This window comes from Lissotriton vulgaris, chromosome 3_1, assembly GCF_964263255.1.
Source record: "Lissotriton vulgaris chromosome 3_1, aLisVul1.2, whole genome shotgun sequence".
Classification (NCBI taxonomy): Eukaryota; Metazoa; Chordata; class Amphibia; order Caudata; family Salamandridae; genus Lissotriton; species Lissotriton vulgaris.
Genome location: NC_141689.1, coordinates 492215702 through 492237941, shown reverse-complemented (window position 1 = coordinate 492237941; position 22240 = coordinate 492215702). Strand labels below are relative to the sequence as shown.

The following is a 22240-nucleotide window of genomic DNA, read 5'->3' as shown; positions in this document are numbered from 1 at the left end:
TTGCGGATGTCCTTCTCCCATTCCTTCAAGGATTTCTTAAGTTCAGCGGGGTCGGTGAAGAAGTGGGAGTGACCCTGTCTGTTGATGCGAAGCCTCGCAGGATACAGCATGGCGTAGTCGAGGCCTAGGTCTTTCAGCTGCTTCTTGTAGGGGGCAAATCGCTTTCTTTCCTCCTGTACTCTCGCCGTGAAGTCTGGGAATAGTGAGATGTTCATGCCCTCGTACTGTAGCTTCCCCTTCTCTCTGGCCAGTCGCAACGCCAAGTCCCTGTCCCGGTAATTTAATAGTTTCGCTATAATTGGTCGCGGGGGGAGGCCCGGTTGTGGTTTCGGCCCCAGGGTGCGATGAGCCCTCTCAATAATGAACATAGGGGAGAAGACATCTTCCCCCAGCAGGGTCTGAAGGAGCTTCTCCACAAACAGCTCCATTTTACCGGTACTCGTGGATTCCGCTACTCCCGTAATGCGTAGATTGGAGCGCCTCGAGCGCGCCTCCAAATCCTCCGTCTTATCTTGTATCACCTGAAGCAGTCGGCCAAACTGTCTGCGGTCCTTATCCCACTCCGTTTGGGCCTCTTCCGCCTCTGTAAGTCGCCTCTCCGCCATGTCTAGCCTCTCCGCGTGCTTGTCCACCCTCTCGGACATGCGGTCCATCCGGTACGTCAGCGCATCAATCTTGGTGCTGATCTCCGCCATGCTGCCTTGCAGGCCTCTTTCCATGCTCCCCAGCATGTCCCGGATCTCAGTGCACAGAGAGTTCTCGGATGTCGCCGGGCGTGGAGGGGTGGTTTGCGTTGTCCCCTCGGCCCCCTTCGTCTTCCTCTGGTCGAAAGAGAGCTTGGGCTGCGATCTGTCCCCCTTCCCCATGGTATTTCTAGTAGACATACAGCCGTCCGGCCAGAGGTGTGTGGTCCACCACACTTGATTAGTGACCAGGCTCTGCGGTGGGCGAAGCGTCAGGGGATCCTCACGACCAGGGTGGTACACAGCGGGACCGGCGCCCAAGATGGCGGCCGCGAGCACCGGAATGCAGATGTCTGTCGCCCCGTGGGCCTCACCCCCGTGTAGCGCCCCTTGCTGGCTGCTTCTCTAGCGGGTGGCCGAGCTGCCCCGGTTCTTGGGAGTGAGCACTCACCGTCTCTCCAATGGCCCTTCACCACGCGGTGGTAGCTAGCTGTGCTTCTCGCCTTCGGGGATGCTCCCACCGCCAACGTGCGCTCCGCACTCCGTGTGCTCCTTCACACCGTGGTTACCGGGTCGGGCCGGTCCTCTTTGTTGCTACCAGCACCGTCCGAGTGCGCGCCAACCAACAAGTAGTCCTTGTAGGCGGCCGGGACCGCTTCGATCACACTCGCCGCACGTACTGCGACGTAACCCGGGTATCTCTGCAGCGTAGGTCGGGGATCGCGGCCTGGGCTGCCGCTGCTCCGTCTGCTCCGTCGCCAAGTCTCACCGCCCCCGTTCTCCGCCGGACAAAGGGGTCGCCGTCCTGCCGGGGCTTTGTGCTGAGGTCCGCCACTGTTTTGAACGCCGGCAGGGTAGTTTAGGATAAGTTTGCAGGAGTTTGGCGGGTTATCGGCGAGGAGCTCCGCGCTCGCGCGTCTTACATGGACGCCGGCTAGCTCCGCCCCGCCCTCAGGGCCGAAAGATTATCAGCCCGCACCCAGGGGGAGCAATGTAATCACTGAATCACCTGTGTGTGTGTGTGTTGTTGTTATATCGATCACAGCAACAACGTGGTGAGTGGGGCAGACAGTGTTCCCAATTCTAGCAACTTTTAAATGTGTATTTACTGGGGGGCGTGGTTAGCAGCCAACGATGGCGGCCGCAGCTTAGAGAGGCTCCCGGGGCAAGGCGGCTTCCCGCATCAATCCGTTCTACTAATCCTTGTCTTCACGAGCTTTAAAGGGGAGGACCGGACCCGGAGTCCGTGCGGCTACCAACGCAGCAACTTTGGGTTCAGTGACGGCCCGAATTCGCATCGAAACGCCAGATGGAGACCGGAGAGGGGAGAGGCCTAATGTCTGCCTGGAAGCAGCGGAGTCGCGGCAAGACTGTAGCCTGCCGGAAGTGACCTGGTGGCGGCGGTGTGGGGGAAGAAGCCCCGGCCCATCGGGCGCGTTGCTTGAAAAAACCTGCGAACCGCTCTCCGGCGGCCCGAGGACACGGGTGGAGCCCCGCGACGTCCATCGATACTCTACAAACCAACAGGACCTGGCCAGGGACGCGGAGGAAGCCGCGAAACACAGCCGCGACGCTGCCATTTTGCTCACACGGAGCAGCAACCACTACGAAGTGACTGACCCTACCTGGCCTGTCCACTGGCCCACTGTGACGTCTGGCGACACTAACGCACTCTGCACTATGTCGAACAGGGGCCCCAAGCACAGTACTACCCAGGTTAAGCTGGACAAATTCGCGTATGAAAGGTAGACGCCACCCCAAGAACAACGCAAGAACGCCGGGAAAACGACGGAGGCAGAGGGGGCAAAAAAGGCCACGCTTGAAGATGTCCTGGCGGCATTGGCCCAGGTGCAGGCGACGGTGGGTGCTACGGCCACTGAAGTCACGCTGATACGGGCGGACCTCCAGAAAATGAATGAGAGAGTCAAGCAGGTCGAAGTGGTCACTAAATCTCTAGTACAGGATGTCTCCGAACTACAAACAGCAATGGAGCGATTACAAACAGACAACAGACTGCTCAGAGACAAACTGGATGACCAAGAAGGCCGTTCCCGGCGCAACAATGTCCGAATTTTAGGTGTGCCGGAATCGGAAGACACGGGGCGATGGATCTCTACGTGGAGGGCCTGATCAAAAACCGACTCCAGCCCAAGGGACTCTCGAATTTCTTCTCTGTGGAGAGGGCCCACCGAGTTCCGGTTCGAAAACCAAAGACGGGGGGCTCGCCCGACCAATCTTGGCTAGACTGTTTAACTTCAGGGACCGAGATGCAATACTGCAGGCCGCGAGAGTGGCGCCGGCCATTCAAATTCAGAACTCAAGGATTGCCTTCTTCCCGGACTACACGGCCGAAGTCTCCAGGAAGAGAAGGACGTTCCTAGAAGTTAAAAAAACGCTGAGGGAGAAGGAATTGCCATACTCGATGATCTTCCCGGCCCGGCTGAGAGTCGTAGCGGATAAAAAAGTGTGGTTTTTTGACTCCCCAGATACTGCCCGGGACTGGCTGGAAGGGTGGCACACTGTTGGCCGACAACGTAGAACTCATAGACCGGATCAAGACATCACAGGACACGGCAAAAATGGCTCACAAACATCGAACCGCGGGGAAGGGGCGGAGAGATCTCCCTCCCGCGGATTTGCGGGAGCAGAAGGAGGGGAATGATTCCCAATCCGGGATCTGTATTAATGATAATCACTGATCATTGACTTCACATTTTGACTGCTGCACCTGGACTCTGGCATGGCCGCCCCAGAAGCGCGCAGGGATGCCGCCTGCCCGGGGAGACACTCTCCCCCCTACACGCAAGTACTCTGGTTGTGGGATGGGTTAAGCACTCTGCACAGTTGCGGGGGGCGGGCAGTTGAGAGTCCGTTAGGCAGGGATGCAGGGAGGGGGGGAAGGGTTGTTTTTTTTCTGTTAGGAATTTGTATGTTAGGTCGCAGGAAAAAACGAAATGTTCACCTGAGTTAATCCCAGAAGGAGAGAAAGAAGTGAGGTATCCAACCTCCATGAGGACACTCATCGTCCTCCCTCACAACTACACACCCGCCATGAGTGCCACACCTCCCCACCGACACCCCACGGGGCCCACAGGACCAAATGGCTGATATCCCAGCGACTGACGGGGGGAATGTAGACCCTGAGATTCAATGCCCCTCACTACGATTATTGTCTTGGAATGTGAGAGGGCTGGGGGATAAGGTGAAAAGGGGACTAGTACTCACCGCGCTTAAGAGACAAAAACCCACCGTAGCGCTATTGCAAGAAACCCATTTAACAGGGGGGGCTACCAAGGCCTTAAATAGAAGAGGATACACAATGGTGGTCCACTCGGATTTCACGTCCGGCTCCAGGGGGACCGGAATTCTAATGCGTAAAAACACACGGTTTCTCCCCCTACAAACCAAAACAGATGATCAAGGCTGTTTTGCAGCGCTGCAAGGGCAATGGGAAGGGAGGCTCATCAACCTAGTTTCAGTATACATCCCACCGGCACTTCACTCGGTGCACCTCCCTAAACTGGGCGACTTTATCCTATCTCTCCCGGAGGGAGAAGTAATTCTCGGGGGAGACTTTAACGCAGTTCTAAATTCACAGCTTGACAGGTTCCCGACGCCAGCTTCCACGGGAGGGGTCCCCCGCCTTCAGCAATTTTTGACAGCCATGGGACTGGTTGATGTTTGGAGACACCTCCACCCCGCTGTGCAGCAATATACTTTCCATTCGGCTGTACATGGCAGTCTGTCTAGAATCAATCACTTCCTGACCCTGGGAGACGGGCTCCATTATGTAGACGCAATGGAGATTCACCCTCGAGGGTTATCGGATCACTCCCCACTAACTCTCACACTCTCCTCACAGACACGTGCACGTAAACGCATTTACCCCATACATGCCGCATACCTCAAGATCCCCCAAGTTTGCAAAGCTCTCAAAAAATCAACAACACAATACTACACTGAGAATGCACACTCGGTGCGCTCCGCCGAGGTGCTCTGGGAGGCATATAAAACGGTCCTAAGGGGTCAAGCCATGAATTCCATCACGGGCTTCAAAAGACAACGGTCTCAGGAACTGGCTGACCTGGAATTGACTCTACAAACACTGACCACGGCTCATGAACAACATCCCACTCCTTCCACCCTGGACGCACTCACATTACAACAGCAAATGTACAAACATCACCTGAGCGCACTTGTCAGGGTAACCCTATCCGACACTCAGAATAGGGTCTATGAAGTGGGCGACAAGGCCGGGAAAATGCTGGCTTGGCTCGATAAAAGAGAAGGGAACTCGAGGGGGATTCAAAGACTGAAGGATGAGCGTGGGGAGACACACACTAACCCGGGACACATTGTAGAATTACTCGCAGACCACTTCGAACGGGTGTACACCCCGGAATACACTGTAACGCCCGAGATGGCCAAATACGTGTTGGCCCCAATTGAGGTCAATACGTTAACCCCGGAAATATCAGAGGAGTTAGAAGCAGACATAACCGCTGAAGAAATCCAAATGGCGATCCGTGCTTTAAACCCGGGTAAGGCACTGGGGCCAAACGGGATACCCGTGGAATGGTATCAGGCGATGCCTGAGACCCTCAGTACATATCTGCTCGAGATGTTCAAGGAATGTTTGGGGAAGGGTACACTCCCACCAGATCAGAGAGCGGCGACAATAGTGGCCATCTCTAAGCCAGGCAAACCACCTGAAGCCTGCTCTTCATACCGCCCCATATCGCTGCTTAATGCAGAAGCCAAAATCTTGGCCAAACTCCTAGCAATGAGAATATTGCCCCATTTACCATCTCTTATACATCCGGACCAGTCCGGATTCATGCCCCACCGCAACACAACCCTGAATTTGCGCAGATTGCATGGAGTACTGGCACGGGCAGATTAATTGGAAACGCAAGCAGTGATTCTGGCACTAGATGCTAAGATGGCCTTTGACCTTGTGGAATGGGCCTACTTATTTGAGACGCTATCACGCTTGGGTTTCGGACCCCGCTTTATCGCGTGGGTGAAATTGCTGTACACTGACCCGATGGCTCGGGTAGTGGCCAACGGCCATATCTCACGAGAGTTTTCCTTGGGCAGGGGCACAAGACAGGGCTGCCCCCTGTCACCATTGTTGTTCGCGATCTCACTAGAACCCCTTGCAACTCTGATCAGAACTTCGCCCCAACTCCAAGGTATATGCTGGAAGGAGGGCTGGGAGGACCGACTGTCCCTATATGCGGACGACATGCTAGTATACCTCACCAATCCGGATACGGGAATCCCCGCTCTCTTACACCTTTGCGATACTCATGGTAAGGTATCCGGCTACACACTCAACTGGGGAAAATCAGAATTGTACGTCCTGAAGGGGCAGGCCCCGGTCCTTGATTCAGACTGCCCTTTACAAATAGCCGGTACCTCATTCAAATACCTAGGCATTCATATCACCAGAGACCCAGCAGAATTCATGGACAAAAATCTGTAACCCCACTTGGACAGACTCAAACATGACGTCCAATTTTGGTCAGGACTCCCGCTGACACTTCTGGGGCGAGCTGCACTTTATAAGATGATGGCCTTGCCCCGATTCCTATATGTCCTTGAAAATACACCCTACCAGGTGGCCCCCAGGTTCTTCCAAAAGGTGGCAGCATTAGTGTCTAACCTCCTATGGGGGAACCTCCCCGCTCGTATCGCACAGTCCAAATTACACAGGGGGTGGTATGATGGTGGTATTGCATTACCCAATCTAAAATTGTACTATTGGGCAGCGCACCTTAAACCCATCAACCAATGGATCCATACTCCACAGACCGAACCGGCATTCCAAGCAGATAGGGCACAACTTGGTACTAACAGTATACTAGCCCCCATTATATGACCAACACAAAACTCGCATATTAATGGGACCCACCAGACTCACGGTAGCAATCTGGCACACCGCGACGACGGCCCTGGGCTGGGCTGGAAAGGTAGAATTAGCAAGCTTACTCCGCTGTGGGACTCTCGAGTCCTCGGCAACATGAGGAACAGCAAGGGCTTCACACACTGGGACGATCTTTGGGAGAGGGGTGGGGTGATACCCTTCCAGAGACTGAAAGAACTGCATGAACTCAATGACAGGGAGCTCTACAGATATGTCCAGATTCACCACGCACTATTGACGGCTTTGCCCGCAGACACTGACCTGCCAGAGTCCTTCCCGCTGGAGGACCGCCTCCTTACTGATTTCATGGTCGAACGTGCTACATCCCTTACATATCGCAAATTACTCAATAATCTACCGGACCCAACACTGTCCTTGAAGGCAAAATGGGAGGGGGACACCAGTGAGATGGACGAGCAGGAGTGGAATGAAGCACTAGCTTCACCTAAGGAAGTGGGCATCTCAGCGCGGCTGCGATTAGTTCAATTAAAAATATTACACAGGGTGTACTACACCAGGAAAATGCTACATCGTATTCACCGGACACAACACCCCTATTGCTTGCGTAGATGTGGGGAGGAGGGTACATTTTTTCACACCATATGGGACTGCCCCCGGATTCAGGAATACTGGAGACAAATACTGCGGACGATTTCACAAACACTAGAAACATCTTTGTTGCCAGAACCGAAAAGATGCGTTTTGAACGTGTGGGAACCTACAGATATCTCTAGACATGGACAACTCTGGGTCACAGTGGGGCTGATAATAGCGAAACGGGATATTGCACAGAGGTGGGGAGTGGCGGAGGTACCAACCAGGTCAGTATGGTGTCGAAATATGGATAAAGTAATGATAACGGAACGAGCGGTATACTCCAACCGTGCATGCCCGGGGAAATGGAACAAAATCTGGACCAAATGGAATGTATATAGGGGGGAGATTTGTGATCCTTTGCCAGAAGACGATCAAGATGACTCAGACGAGGAAGAGGCAGAGGGCTAGTACATCACACATCTTAGGGGAGGGGAGAGCCGGAGTCGGGGTGAAGGCATTCAGCCACATTGGTGTGCACGATAATCACAGGTGGACCTCGGGGGCCGCTCCTTGAGAGGGATGTTCATAAAGACACATGATGGTAACCGGGGTCAACTGGCGGGAATGGGAGGGACTCCAGTGAAGGTTCTTTCGGAGAGATGGCTACGATAGCACAATATTGATAGTTGCATGACTGCATTGTTTTTCCTAACAGTTATTTTGTTTTCTTGTTGTTCAGGGGAGGGAGAGGGAGAAAAATCAGAAAACTACACCAAAAACCAATAACTTTTATAAAGACATATGCATATGATGCACCTTTTCCTTTTGGCAGCTGTCCTATTGTTTGAATTTTGGGAAAATAGACTACTGTATCTACACTGTTGCCATGTGATTTACGGACCACTATAGCGGCCGGCCCACTGGGTTGTAGGTGTTCCGCTGTGTAATTTGATGGTGCAATAAAGGTTTTTGCAAAAAAAAATGTGTATTTACTATTTCATTTTAAAATTAAAACGGTTTTAGCATTGCTATGGATTGAATGTTTTTTTAGTGTTACTGTTAATGTAAAGGGGGCCCATACACAGAAACCGCCCCTGGTCAGGAGCCTCCCGAAAGATCAAGCATCCGAGCAAGGTATTCAGGGGTATTGAAGTCGAGGGCTTTGTAAGTCTTGCTTGCAATTTTCAGCTGAATTCTTGCTTCATAGGGGAGACGACAAAAAAAGAAAATACACATACCTCGCTTCGGCCAACGGTCCTCTTCTTCCTGTCTCTGGTCCCTGCGACAGGAAGCACCCGGGCACCCAGGCTCCCCTGAGCCAGTCACATCACTGCAATGGTCTGAGCCCTGTGGTTTGGTGCTCAGATGGGGAATGGGAGGCTGGGCATGCTCCTCACCAGGCTGTACATTATAGCCTAGTGGCAAAGATGCAAAGCGTGCAAGACTGTTTGGTAGGCCCAGTAGGGCCGGCCAAGCGGTCTTGCACACTTAGGGAGTGCAAACCCCTCCTCCCCCTGCTCTGGTCAGCCCTGCCCGAGAGCCACTGACTACAATAGGAAAACTAAAATGATAATGATACGTTATTATCATTTTATTTTACCTCCAGTAGTGGGGCGACGCTCCTGCGCCTTAGCTGAGGAGCTGCCACTGATGCAGAAGAAAGGTCAAGTCTGGTCTTGCCGCTCGAAGTGGCTTGAAATAGTGTAACATCAGGGCACAAGTCCTATAAAAAGAAGTGGGGGGACGGACAATATGCAAATGACCTCATGACGTCACATGCTGAGCGTGTCCTTGTGTCTGAAAATTACACCGGGACATGTTCAGCATATTTTTGTGGGGCCCAGCTTTTTGGCAGGGGGGACGTTGTTCACCCTGTGAAGAAAGTGGGGTGACGCCGTGTACCTGCGTGTACCCCTGACTCGATCCCTGTGCAACATGTTACCTTTGTCTTGTCAGTGTGATGGATTGGTAATCACTGGAACTGGCATAGCAGGCCTGGCAGGGGCAGTGGATGGTGTAAGCCCTGGTTGCTTCCGGAGAAATAAGTTTGGCCCGACACATTTTTAGGTCTCGCTGTAGCTAATGCGCTTGCGCATTGCTTCTGCGAGAAATTATGGAGGGGCTCCAGGAAAGCCTAACAAGAGGGCTTTGGAATGCGGATTATGGCCAGTGCATGTGAGGCATTCAAGCGCGAAGCTGGCATCTGGACTGCTTTCGCGAGCGCGCGCTCGGCCTCACTTCCTGCTCCCACTCTTACTGTCGTTATCGCTCACACCCCATATGCTCGTTCCTTCCCACCCTTCCTTTGATGCCAGAGGGCTTCGGAATGCAGATTATGGCCAGTGCATGTGCCTCACCATTTGCTCCCCCGCGCCTCCATCAGTCTTCAAAGTCTGCCGCTCCCCCGCCCCCGCATCAGACTTGAAAGGAATGCACTCCCCGCTATCTTGTTCTTTTAGCCCTACACTCGCCATGCATTAGCTAAAGCTCACCAGTGGGCCTTTTGTCCCTCACTAAAAGCTCCTCTCCTCACGTCTCTTTCTCGCTCTCGCACCAACGCTCTTTCTGTTACTCCTTGCTCTCCTTATCTCCATTCCTCCCCTGTAGTTCTCTCTCATTCTCGCACTCTCCCTCACTCTCCCCGTAACATCCCTCTCGCTAACCTACTTTCCCTTTCAATGCTGAATATTAAAAAATATAAGAAGTCGCCAGGTGTTTTTAACTCATTTTTTTCACTTTTTACGTGTGCACCACTCGTGTATTATTTTTTTTCTCCTCCTACCCTCTTTCTACGTTTCTTTCTCGCTCTCGCACCCACGCTCTTTCTGTTACTCCTTGCTCTCCCTCCAACTCCATATCCATCCTCCAACTCCACCCTCCACCCTCCAACTCCACCCTCCAACTCCACCCTCCAACTCCAACTCCACCCTCCAACTCCACCCTCCAACTCCACCCTCCAACTCCAACTTCACCCTCCAACTCCACCCTCCAATTCCAACTCCACCCTCCAACTCCAACTCCACCCTCCAACTCCCCACTTCAACTCCCCACTCCAACTCCACCCTCCAACTCCTCCCTCCAACTCCACCCTCCAACTCCACCCTCCAACTCCAACTCCACCCTCCAAATCCAACTCCAACTCCACCTCCAACTCAACTCCACCCTCCAACTCCACCCTCCAACTCCACCTTCCGAATCCAACTCCACCCCCCAACTCCACCCTCCAACTCCACCCTCCAAATCCAACTCCACCCCCCAACTCCACCCTCCAACTCCACCCTCCAAATCCAACTCCACCATCCAACTCCACCCTCGAACTCCAACTCCACCCTTCAACTCCAACTCCACCCTTCAACTCCAACTCCACCCTTCAACCCCAACTCCACCTTCCAAATCCAAATCCACCCTCCAACTCCAACTCCACCCTCCAACTCCAACTCCACCCTCCAAGTCCACCCTCCAAATCCAACTCCACCCTCCAAATCCAACTCCACCCTCGAACTCCAACTCCACCCTTCAACTCCAACTCCACCCTTCAACCCCAACTCCACCCTCCAAATCCAAATCCACCCTCCAACTCCAACTCCACCCTCCAACTCCATCCTCCACCCTCCAACTCCACCCTCCAACTCCACTCTCCACCCTCCAAATCCACCCTCCAACTCCACCCTCCAAATCCAACTCCACCCTCCAAATCCAACTCCACCCTCGAACTCCAACTCCACCCTCCAACTCCAACCTTCAACTCCAACTCCACCCTCCAACTCCACCCTCCACCCTCCAACTCCACCCTCCAACTCCAACTCCACCCTCCAACTCCACCCTCCAACTCTACCCTCCAACTCTACCCTCCAACTCCACCCTCCAACTCCACCCTCCAACTCCACCCTTCAACTCCACCCTCCAACTCCAACTCCACCCTCCACCCTCCAACTCCACCCTCCAACTCCACCTTCCAACTCCACCTTCCATCACTCAGGAACACCACCACATCACTCCCGGACTGGCCATAGCAGGCACCGGGCAATCCCCCGGTGTGCTCCAGATCCAACTCCACCCTCCAAATCCAACTCCACCCTTCAACTCCAACTCCACCCTTCAACTCCAACTCCACCCTTCAACCCCAACTCCACCCTCCAAATCCAAATCCACCCTCCAAATCCAAATCCACCCTCCAACTCCAACTCCACCCTCCAACTCCACCCTCCAACTCCATCCTCCAACTACAACTCCACCCTCCAACTCCACTCTCCACCCTACAAATCCACCCTCCAACTCCACCCTCCAAATCCAACTCCACCCTCCAAATCCAACTCCACCCTCCAAATCCAACTCCACCCTCGAACTCCAACTCCACCCTCCAACCTCCAACTCCACCCTCCAACTCCAACTCCACCCTCCAACTCCACCTTCCAAATCCAACTCCACCCCCCAACTCCACCCTCCAACTCCAACTCCACCCTCCAATTCCAACTCCACCCCCCAACTCCACCCCCCAACATCACCCCCCAACTCCACCCTCCAACTCCACCCTCCAAATCCAACTCCACCATCCAACTCCACCCTCCATCTTCACCCTCGAACTCCAACTCCACCCTCCAACTCCACCCTTCAACCCCAACTCCACCCTCCAAATCCACCCTCCAACTCCACCCTCCAACTCCACCCTCCAACTCCATCCTCCAACTACAACTCCACCCTCCAAGTCCACCCTCCAAATCCAACTCCACCCTCGAACTCCAACTCCACCCTTCAACTCCAACTCCACCCTTCAACCCCAACTCCACCCTCCAAATCCAAATCCACCCTCCAACTCCAACTCCACCCTCCAACTCCACCCTCCAACTCCATCCTCCAACTACAACTCCACCCTCCAACTCCGCTCTCCACCCTCCAAATCCACCCTCCAACTCCACCCTCCAAGTCCACCCTCCAAATCCAACTCCACCCTCCAAATCCAACTCCACCCTCGAACTCCAACTCCACCCTCCAACTCCAACCTTCAACTCCAACTCCACCCTCCAACTCCACCCTCCACCATCCAACTCCATCCTCCAACTCCACCCTCCAACTCCAACTCTACCCTCCAACTCCAACTCTACCCTCCAACTCCACCCTCCAACTCCAACTCCACCCTCCAACTCCACCCTTCAACTCCACCCTCCAACTCCAACTCCACCCTCCACCCTCCAACTCCACCCTCCAACTCCACCTTCCAACTCTACCTTCCATCACTCAGGAACACCACCACATCACTCAGGGGCACCACCACACAGGCCCGGACTGGCCATAGCAGGCACCGGGCAATCCCCCGGTGTGCTGCACGGGTGGGATCCGGCATAGCTGCAAAATCGGCCCTGTACCAAAATCAGCTGAAAACCGGCCCTGTCAGAGAGCTCGGCGGCACCTCCACCCCCCCACCCCCCGAGTGGGGAGGGGGGGCCGGCCGAACACTTTTCCGGGGCCGGTTTTGTTTCCCAGTCCGGCCCGGCCACCACATAACTCAGGGACACAACCACATCACACAGGAACACAACCACAAAACTCAGGAACGCCACCACAGCACTCAGGGACACTACCATATCACTCGGGACACACACACATCACTCAGGGACACCACCACATCACTCAGGGACACCACCACATCACTCGGGAACACCACCACATCACTCGGGGACACCACCACATCACTCGGGGATACCACCACATCACTCGATATCTGAGGAGTGAGAGTCTGTTCGTATACATTTCTGGTAGTACCAGCAGTGCACCAGGCGGTCCATCCGTAGTAGGCACAAACTGCTGCAAGTCAGTCACGACGACGCACGAGCTGATGATCTACTTTCACTATCACTACTTCACTAGTTTGTTGTTGTTGTGTGGCAGCACTTGTGCGCCACGCGTGGTGACATCACTGCAGTTTACTGAGTTTAGGGAAGTGGCCAATCACAAACGTCATGGCTGATTATAGCCATATGTGATTGGCCATACTGTGCGGCCCTCAGCCAACACCCACGCGCGGTCCCATCCTGCTGCAGCAGGAGCCAATCCTGGCGCAGCGTTATCAGCACCACTGCGCCAGGATTGGCCTACGAGCAGGAGACTATCTGCCCTAAATGAGCCCGGGGCCCCGGGTCCTGCTATGTGTGTGCGTGCTAGAGAGAGGGGAGGGGGAGGGACGGGCTACACTGTGCGCATGCGCGGGAAAGTAAAAATATTGAAGACTCCGGCTTTTAGCTTGCGCAGTCACTGCCTGCTGCTTGTCTGTGCGCTGCCTGCCTGTCACTCTTTCTGCTGCAGCCCCGCCCCCCACGGCCCACTACCTTATGGATGCCCGATTCAGTCAGGCTGGTCCCGGAACCGTCGCGCGCAGTGCTCGGGTGCCTGAGCCAGTGCGCATTTATTTAAAATAAGTTAATGATTATGGCAGTGCGGGTGCGGTCGTCCATGGCATGGGATAGTGGGGCAACGCCCCAACGCCCCCAATGGACGCACCGCCACTGCTCGAGGACACCACCACATCACTCTGGGACACCACCACATCACTCGGGAACACCACCACATCACTCGGGTGAACACCACCACATCACTCGGGAACACTACCACATCACTCGGGCACACCACCACATCACTCGGGTACACCACCACATCACTCTGGGAACACCACCATATCACTCTGGGAACACCACCATATCACTCTGGGAACACCACCACATCACTCAGGAACACCACCACATCACTCGGGGACACCACCAGATCACTCTAATACACCACCACATCACTCTAATACACCACCACATCACTCTAATACACCACCACATCACTCAGCCCAACCACATAATCACTCAGCACCACAACAGCACTGTCCTTGCTTGCTACCAACAAGCATGGCCATTGCCAATAGGACTCGCATTAGGAACGTGTAAGTTTTTGGCTTTGTGAATAACAATGTTATTAATTTATATATTTTCAAAGCCAATACATATTTAAAAAATGTGTCATTTACAATACCAATAGCTCACACTTTCCTAATGCGAGACCTATTGCATTGCAAATGCTTGTTACAAATTAGCCGCTATCTAAACGCAAGTTCAGGTGGAGTTAATGGTCTAAGTAAACACCTTGTAATGTAGGGGTAGGTTGATCTAGTTGATAGGATATTATTGTAGATCGAGATTTTGTGGTCTTGATATAGTGACGTACAACCGAAGGGACTAACCCAGAGGCTGGACAGACTGACACATCAAACGGATATACATTCAGCCAGGCAGAAAGACAAACATGGCCAAAAAAGACACAACTGCTTCAGAGGCTCACTGCCTGACCGTCCCTATGACAGGTGGATAACGGAGGCGATTGTATCATGTGACAGGACGTGTCTGGACCCGAACCCTCAATCCTGCTGTGCATGCACCCGTGTCGTATGATCAGTGTACTGTGGGAGTCTGCCTCTGTACAATTGAGCTTGTGTCTGTTTCCGGCCTGTGACGTTTCTTTCTTTTGATTGACACCAGGGACTCGGTTCCACCTCTTGAGAGACACCGCCCAGCCCCCGCTGCACGTGTCACCGGAAGGGGCCTCAGTGAGCCTGGCTGAAGAGAGCCTCATTAACGGGTAAGTTGCAAACCCGTCGCCATGATGCTACATGTCAGGGTCGCATTTCAGGCCTTGGGCTTGGTATGTTTCAATTTAGTAGTAAGAATGAATGTAAGAGAAACGTAGTACCCTTTAGTTGAACTCTCATTAGACACAGCGCGCGGAATGCCGTCAACTCAAATAAACTCTCCCAACAAGTGAGTGTTATTGAGGGTGGAATTCGTATGCCTACAGCTTTTCTAAAGGATGGGTTGGATGTCATTTCTTCCAAAATGTTACATCTCGACCAGCATCGTCATCCTGACCTCGTTCGAAATGTGTTCACCTGTGTATTTAAAACGCTCTCTTTACTGCATTCGGTTTTAGCGGGCAGGTCATAAGTGTAGAGCAATAAGCGCTATGGTCCAAGTTTGTGCTCGGAAGGCCACGGCCGGCTCTGTCTGTGCATTATCAGGGAGGGTTCCACATACCACGGCTGCGTGGACGTAATTCCACCTCATGTTTCTTTCAACACCCCCAGACACTCCTGCCCCCTTACCTCACTCTTTCAGTTTCTTTTTCATTCTTGCTTTTTCTTTCTTACTGTTTTTTTCCGACTTTCTCTTCCTCCTTCTTCTCCCCTTTGTGTTTTTCCTTCTCTTGCTCTGGGTCAAAGTCTGATGACGAAACGTATGTGCTGTCCCCAAAGGTGAGTGCTGGCGGCCCAGGTGCAACCACTAGCTAAAATTAAGCACTGTTATTGGCTGTGCGAACAACAAACCCAATTTTATCCGCCGTAAAATCTGGCTGGTAAAATCAGGTTGGGAGAGGGCTACATGCAATGCGGACAAGTTCCAGGATGTTTGTAATGCTCTTCCATGCCAGCCAACCCCTCCCCTCCCCAACATACCCACCAAACACCCTCCACCCCAGGCGTACATCGTCCCCCGCCCACACACACACACCCCAGCTGCTCGCAGCAGGTGGTACATGTATGTGTTAACCCCTTGGACGCTGATGACGGAAGCGCTCCGTCATCAGCTGCGGGTGCGCTGTGCTGATGACGGAGCGCTTCCGTCATGGCCCGCTTGGAACGCCTGCGCGGCGCGAATTCCGCGCCTGCGCTGAGCGTTCTATTGAGCTGGGCGGGCCATGACGGAACCGCTCCGTCATGAGCACAGCTCAACCGAGGCTGGTGACGGAGCGGTTCCGTCACCAGCATGCGACCGCCGCGCGGCCGCCCAGCCCCCTGAGGACCGTAACAGCGCTTGATAAATCAAGGTCGCGTCGTTATTCCCCATCCCGCTGGGTTTTACTTATAAAAGGAGTGGATTTGTGTGGCAGTACCAGTGGAAAGGGCCATCCTGACACCCTGAATGTTCACGCATATCTCATCACAGCTCATACTCTGGGCCTGTGTAGGTAATGTAATTATGACGTATTAACGGAACCGGATGTCTACCGTCAGCATCAAGGGATCTGATAGGACAAAGCTGGAATCACAGCAACTTGTGTTTAAAATGTTGTTGAGTGGGACTTGTATCGGAAAACCTGCCAAATCGCCAAAAACCAGTGAATACAATATCAAGCAAACATCTGGCGTTTGAGGACCCTTAGTGTTGTTATCACTCACCCGCTCATCCAGGAGAACACTGCAACCAGGCACAGGAAAAAAGCCTCCCATGCTGCACCAACATCTGAAGTGCATTATCACACATTGATTGCGTAAACAGCAACTTCCATAATGTAGCAAGAGGGCGTTTACTGGCCCAATCCATCCAGAAATAACAGCCGCCATTCAAATAACTGAAAAAAATGGTCAAGCATGTGCAAGGTTTGTTCATTGTAAGTAAAAATGCAAGGAAGAAACGGATTGGCTGACAGCTGAAAGTTGCTAATTAAGGAGGACATGGAACCACAGGGGATAATACTAGCAGCATTCACGGGTCAGCGATGCACAGGTCTGCAGGCCCATGAACACCAGTACCACGGTGCATCCCAACAGGAGAAGAAATTTGTGCACAATGAGCAATAGCAATGCTGACAACCTGCAAACAGAGTCACCCCTAATGGGAAGATAACTCCACCAGTCACACATACTCATACAGGACATCCAAGGAGAAACCACCCGAAATGGATATGTCAATAAAACAGAGCAGTCAGTGAGTACATGGGTGTGATGTTTTTCAAAGATTTCACCTCACCAAAATCAACAATAACCTTCACAGGCACAAGTCCTACACTGCATCCAGAAGCAAAATGCCGTCAGATCATGCCCATAAAAGCCAAGCAGCTGAAGTCACTGCCATATTATGCCAGAGCTTTCCCCATCATGGACACACTGGATTTTCACAGCCATCCATCTGTAAGACTGTGACATACCCAAACCTCATGTCACATGGTATTTCACCTCTCCCGGCTCACCAATATAATTCCACCACAGGTAATTACAAAACTAAAGCAGCTTTCCCCTCAAGAAAGGCACCACTGACTGCACACACTTGGACTTTGAAAAGCCGCAAAAAGTCCCTTTTGTATTCTAAAGCCAAGCTTGACTGCCTGCTTCAGACTTTTACTATGGCCGTGGCATGAGGTCGCCAACATGGACGCTTACCACAACATCCAGCTCCTATGCAACAGTAACCCTAGCTTCTTTGTATGCTTCAAGCGTTGCCTGTCATGGATTCACCAGATCCTTCTAATACACATACATATGACTGCGTACTAATTGATGAGTCTCACTCCAATGCGTACACTACACTGCACAAGCACTTTCACACCAGTTCACAACGCCCTTCTTCAACCCTACAGTTGACGGTGATTGTTCTCTGAAGATAGGTTAATGATCTACTGCTCGGTATGCCTACAGAGAGAGTAGGAGATGTCAGGTCGCACGTTTTCGCCACTGAGAGAGTCTCTCTGATACTCAACAACATTTCATATGCTTGCACCTCAAGTTCTGCAGAAGCCAAGTGCATCTGCTGGGGCACCTACTGCACGTTCGCCTTGTGCTTTATAGCATTAGAGGACTCCGAGAACTGGACAGTCTTGGACAAGTGGTGGCTCTCAGTTTCTGCAGTCCCTGGTCCTGAAAGTGCTGGTGATCATAGGAGACTAGTTACCTGTGGAATTTGCCTGTGGCACACAGTCATTGAAGAACTGCCATGCACCTGTGGTTGTTTGCAGACAAACGGTGAGTAGTCTGACCCCTCCACCCACCAGAAGCACCGCCACGCATCTGCATTATATCAGTGGCCCCTGCCTCCAAAGGCATGTTCCCAGATACACTGATTCTACAGTCTAACCTGAAATAGCTCTAAAAACCAGTGTTACTGGCAGGCATGTAACAACTGTGCATTCTGCACTCCTACTGTGCCCACTTAGCATTTGAAGATATTGCAAAGGATTTCCAAAAGAAATACCTGAATCAGTACATTGTAGTATAGTGATCCAAGCACTACGGTTCTTGTCTTCATTAACCAGTGGTTTGGTAAATGAAGCATGATGGCCACCCTGAGAATCGTGATTAGAGAATTGCGGCTTTTCACTACTTCCACAATCTGCTAAGTGAAGGAGAAACCAAAAGGTACCCACATTAAAGTTATTTATCCTGTGTGTATGAGAAACGATTGTTGCCAAAAGAGGAATGTTGCCACTCACTGGCATAATGATCACCAAAGTGTCTGTTTAGGCTCAGTTCAGACAAAGGAAACCTTTAGAACAGGAGTACATTTAATCTCTGCGTAAATGTGCAGCAGATATTGGGTGATGTGGTTTGAATGAAGGCTTCTATCCATGACAAAACATGAGCAGTTTTTTCCTGATCTCGACTCATGCAGAACCCGGGTGTTTGACTGGTCAAACGTCAGAATTCATGTCATGGAGGAGATGGTGGCATTGCACCAAGTCTTAAAGTTTTTGCATAATCTCGTCTTTATTTATTCTGTTTTGGGAATATCCCTTTGGGATAACTGTTGGTTTCTTTAGTTAATCAGTCAATGATACACATTTGTGTGCTCACCATTAGGATTGAGATATCTGCAATGATGGTTTTACTGCAGTCTTATAGAAAAGTTTCAGATACTGAGAGCCGATTCCCAAAGGTAAACGCACCCTTTTGTGCATGTGTACGATTGTTTGCTATTCACAAAAGTATTTTACTAATAATATCTGTCCGACTGCGGAGTCTTTGCACATACAAAGATTGGATAGTCCTGCCTTTTATGTGCGGAGACTCCACAGTTATAAAGCTAGGGTTGGATGGCATTACTTGCACCCTCCTAGGACTCAGCCAGGTCTGACCAGATCACCACAAGAGATTGGAGCGCCCTACTAACATCTAGATCTAGGACACTTGCTGGGGAATATAGCCCACTTCACTGACCTCTGCCGTCCCACTGGCTTCCGAAACATTCACTGTAGCAACTCCTTGCCATGATCAGTTGCTCGTGGGTCAGTCTCGCTCACCAGTGAAGAGTCAGGTTGAAAGTGTGCTGACCATACAAGTTAATAGGCTTGCAATGATAACATTAATCTTTGGGTTCACAAGCACACATCATTTTGGTTTGCAGTACACCATACGAGTTTTACCATAGTCACACATAACCTCACAAGATATCCTTGGTGCAACTATCGATCAAGGAGAATGCCTGTGCAAGCCATAGATGGAACTAGCTGCGCGCTCTGTTCCCTGACACCACAGACAAGCTAGACACTGTATTGGCTTCAATGAACACTACCTGTGACTGCATAGAGGCTAAAAGTGATGCAGTAGCAATTGATCTTGGCTTAGTTAGAGATGTTGCCCCAGTATTGTAACTTTCATAGATTCCCATAGCTTGTATCATTCCCCGTCGTCGGAATGGGAGTCTCGATAACAAAAATAACATAGCAGTGGGTACAAAAGAGAAAGAAAAAGGCCTAGGCCTCATTCCCTTTTGTAGCATATCTGCCTCTTTTTGTAAAAGAGACCAAAACGAAGCATCAGCCAATCAGAAGAGCCTCACCCCATAGAACCCTCCTGAAGGAACCACAGAGCATTACATTTTCAACCGCACGTTGTGCTTAGGGAGTCTCCTTTGAGTGAGCTCTGCTCATTTTCTACTCTTTTGAGAGATATTCTTCAACTTTTTTCTTCAGGATTGTTTAGAGTTTCTTCTGAAATGTCTGACAAAGAGAAGAAGGCCCTTTTCAAGTCATGTTCCACCTATGGCAAGAAAAGGTTATATGTGGAGGACAGGCATAAGGATGTATATATAGCCTGTATCCTGATCATAAGGCTGAGGACTGCAAGATCTGCCGCACCTTCTCTACAAAGACCCTCCGTGACCGTGAGGGTCGCCTCCTCACTTGGCTCCAAAAATTGAAGTCCAGAAAAGAGACTGTGTCAAGAGACAATGAGGACTCTTCTTCAGCTACATCATCCAGAAGGTCAGTCAAAAGGGTAGGGGTTCCCCTTCACCTTCTGTGGAGCGTCCAGTTAAGGCCTCAAAAAGACACCCCGTGAGTCTGAGCGCCAAAGTCCTGTCAAATCTCCACACCACGGTGTAAAGGAGAGGGAGGGACCATCTACACCTTCAGCAGTGGTGGAGACTGCTTCAACGTTAAAAAAACCTTCTTCTCAGTCTTCTGAGAAGTCTGGGAAAAGCGCCAAGTTGTCGACAACGCAGCAGAAGACTCCGTCGACGAAGACGTCTAAATCTAAGGTGACTAAAGTGGTGCCGTCGACGGGCTCGTCGAAGGCACAATCGTTGTCGACAGGATCGACGGTGACGGTAACGTCGACGAGGATGTCGACGGGGATTTCGACGACGGTAGCAACGACGAGAATTTCGTCACCGATGGTAACTACGACAGTGTAGTCGACGAGTGCTTCAACGACGACTACCATGACAACGACAACGGCGGGATTGTCGACGGTCTCGTTGACGACGGTGTCGACGATGCCCATCTCGTCGTCGGCAGTCCGTCCGTCGACGGTGTCTCTTCCATCGGCGACGGCGACGACGGTTATACCTTCACCTTCTCTGTCGTCCACGGTACAGTCGATGATGCAATCGTCGACAGAGAGAATAACTATTTCCTTGAAAAGGATAACTCCGGACATGACGTCTCCAAGGAGTGTTACCCCCTTGCCTCCCGCTTTGTTACTGGAAGAAGAAGAGGAAGATTCTGACGAAGAGGATCAGGACTCTTTTGGGTATGCCCACAGTCCATCTCAGCTGCTGATTAAAAGTCAGGACACTGATTCTGAGGGCGAGTTTCTTCATGAATGTACTTACCAACATTCTTACCAACGTCAAGAATCCGCATGCCAAGAAATGGTGTCTTTTCCTTCCTCACTTTTGGTGGATCTCTATAGTATGCTGCAGGACTATAAAAACAGGTCCTCTCAAGTTACGACTCAGGCAGAATCTGTCCCGGCAGTTCAAACTACGACTGCCCCTACAACTCCATTGATGATTTCTCCAGTGTTGCCAACTCAGGTGCTCTCTCAGCCTCCAACAACTATTTTGAATATTCCTTCAACACTACCGGACGTATAGGATGATTCCTCGGATGAGGATCAGAATATTGATAACAGGCCTAGTCAAGGCTTAGAATGGGATGAGTATGTGATCCCAGATTCCGCATCGCCTAACCCAGATCCGGTGGATTCTCCCGCAGCGGATGTCAGGGGTTTCCATAAGCTGATGGAAAGAGCATCAAGCCGGTTCAAGCTGCCTATGCCTTCCGTACAGATGAAGTTTTTTCTCTATGACTTTAAAGAGCCCTATAGGAAGGTTACCCGATCTATACCCATTGTGCAGCATGTGTGGGATGAGGGTCTTAAGGCTATGAAAAACCTGGCTACTGTTATTCCAGTCTTACCACGCCTGGAAAAGAAATATAAGGCGCCTGAAGATTGTCCAGCGTCCTTGACTGGACAAACTAAACCCGACTCTGTGATATCACAGGCGGCACAGAGGAAGTCCTGCAACCCTTCGGCACCACTTACAACTCCTCCTGATAAGAAGGGCAGGCGTCTTGATAACGCTGGGAAGAGGTTATCCTCAATGGCTAGCGTTCTGGTGCGAGCGGCGAATGCTCTGGCGATATTGGGCAGATATGATCGCCAATTGTGGTGTGACCTTTCACCTTATTTGGATCAACTTCCACAGGAGACAAAAGGTGAGGCCAAGAAAATTCTGCAAGAAGGGGAAGCGACGTTGGCTGAGGTGATAGATTGTGCCATGGACATCGTCACTACAGCTTTTAGATCTTTGGCTGGAGCGGCAGTACTTCATCGCCAGGGATGGCTCAGAGCGACGTGGTTCAGGCCAGAGGTTCAGAATAAGATCTTGATCTCCCCTTCGACGGACAAGCATTATTCGAAAACCCATAGATGATGCCCTCCAAAAGATAAAGACGGATGCAGAGACGGCTAGGTCGCTTGGTACGCTTCAGTACTGGAAAGCTCCTTTCAGGGGTGCCAGACGCAGGAGTACGACGTCATACAGAGGCTCATACCAGCAGC

General features: G+C 51.7%; 1 protein-coding gene across 1 annotated transcript in view; it reads left to right on the top strand.

The window, feature by feature from the left end:
* The window catches only part of CMYA5 (cardiomyopathy associated 5), a 386731-nt gene that overhangs the window by 295433 nt on the left and 69058 nt on the right, over positions 1–22240 (top strand). The window contains exon 11 of the mRNA XM_086960732.1: positions 14664–14763. Within this exon, the coding sequence (XP_086816858.1) occupies positions 14664–14763 (100 nt within the window). The remainder of the gene's footprint in view (positions 1–14663; positions 14764–22240) is intronic.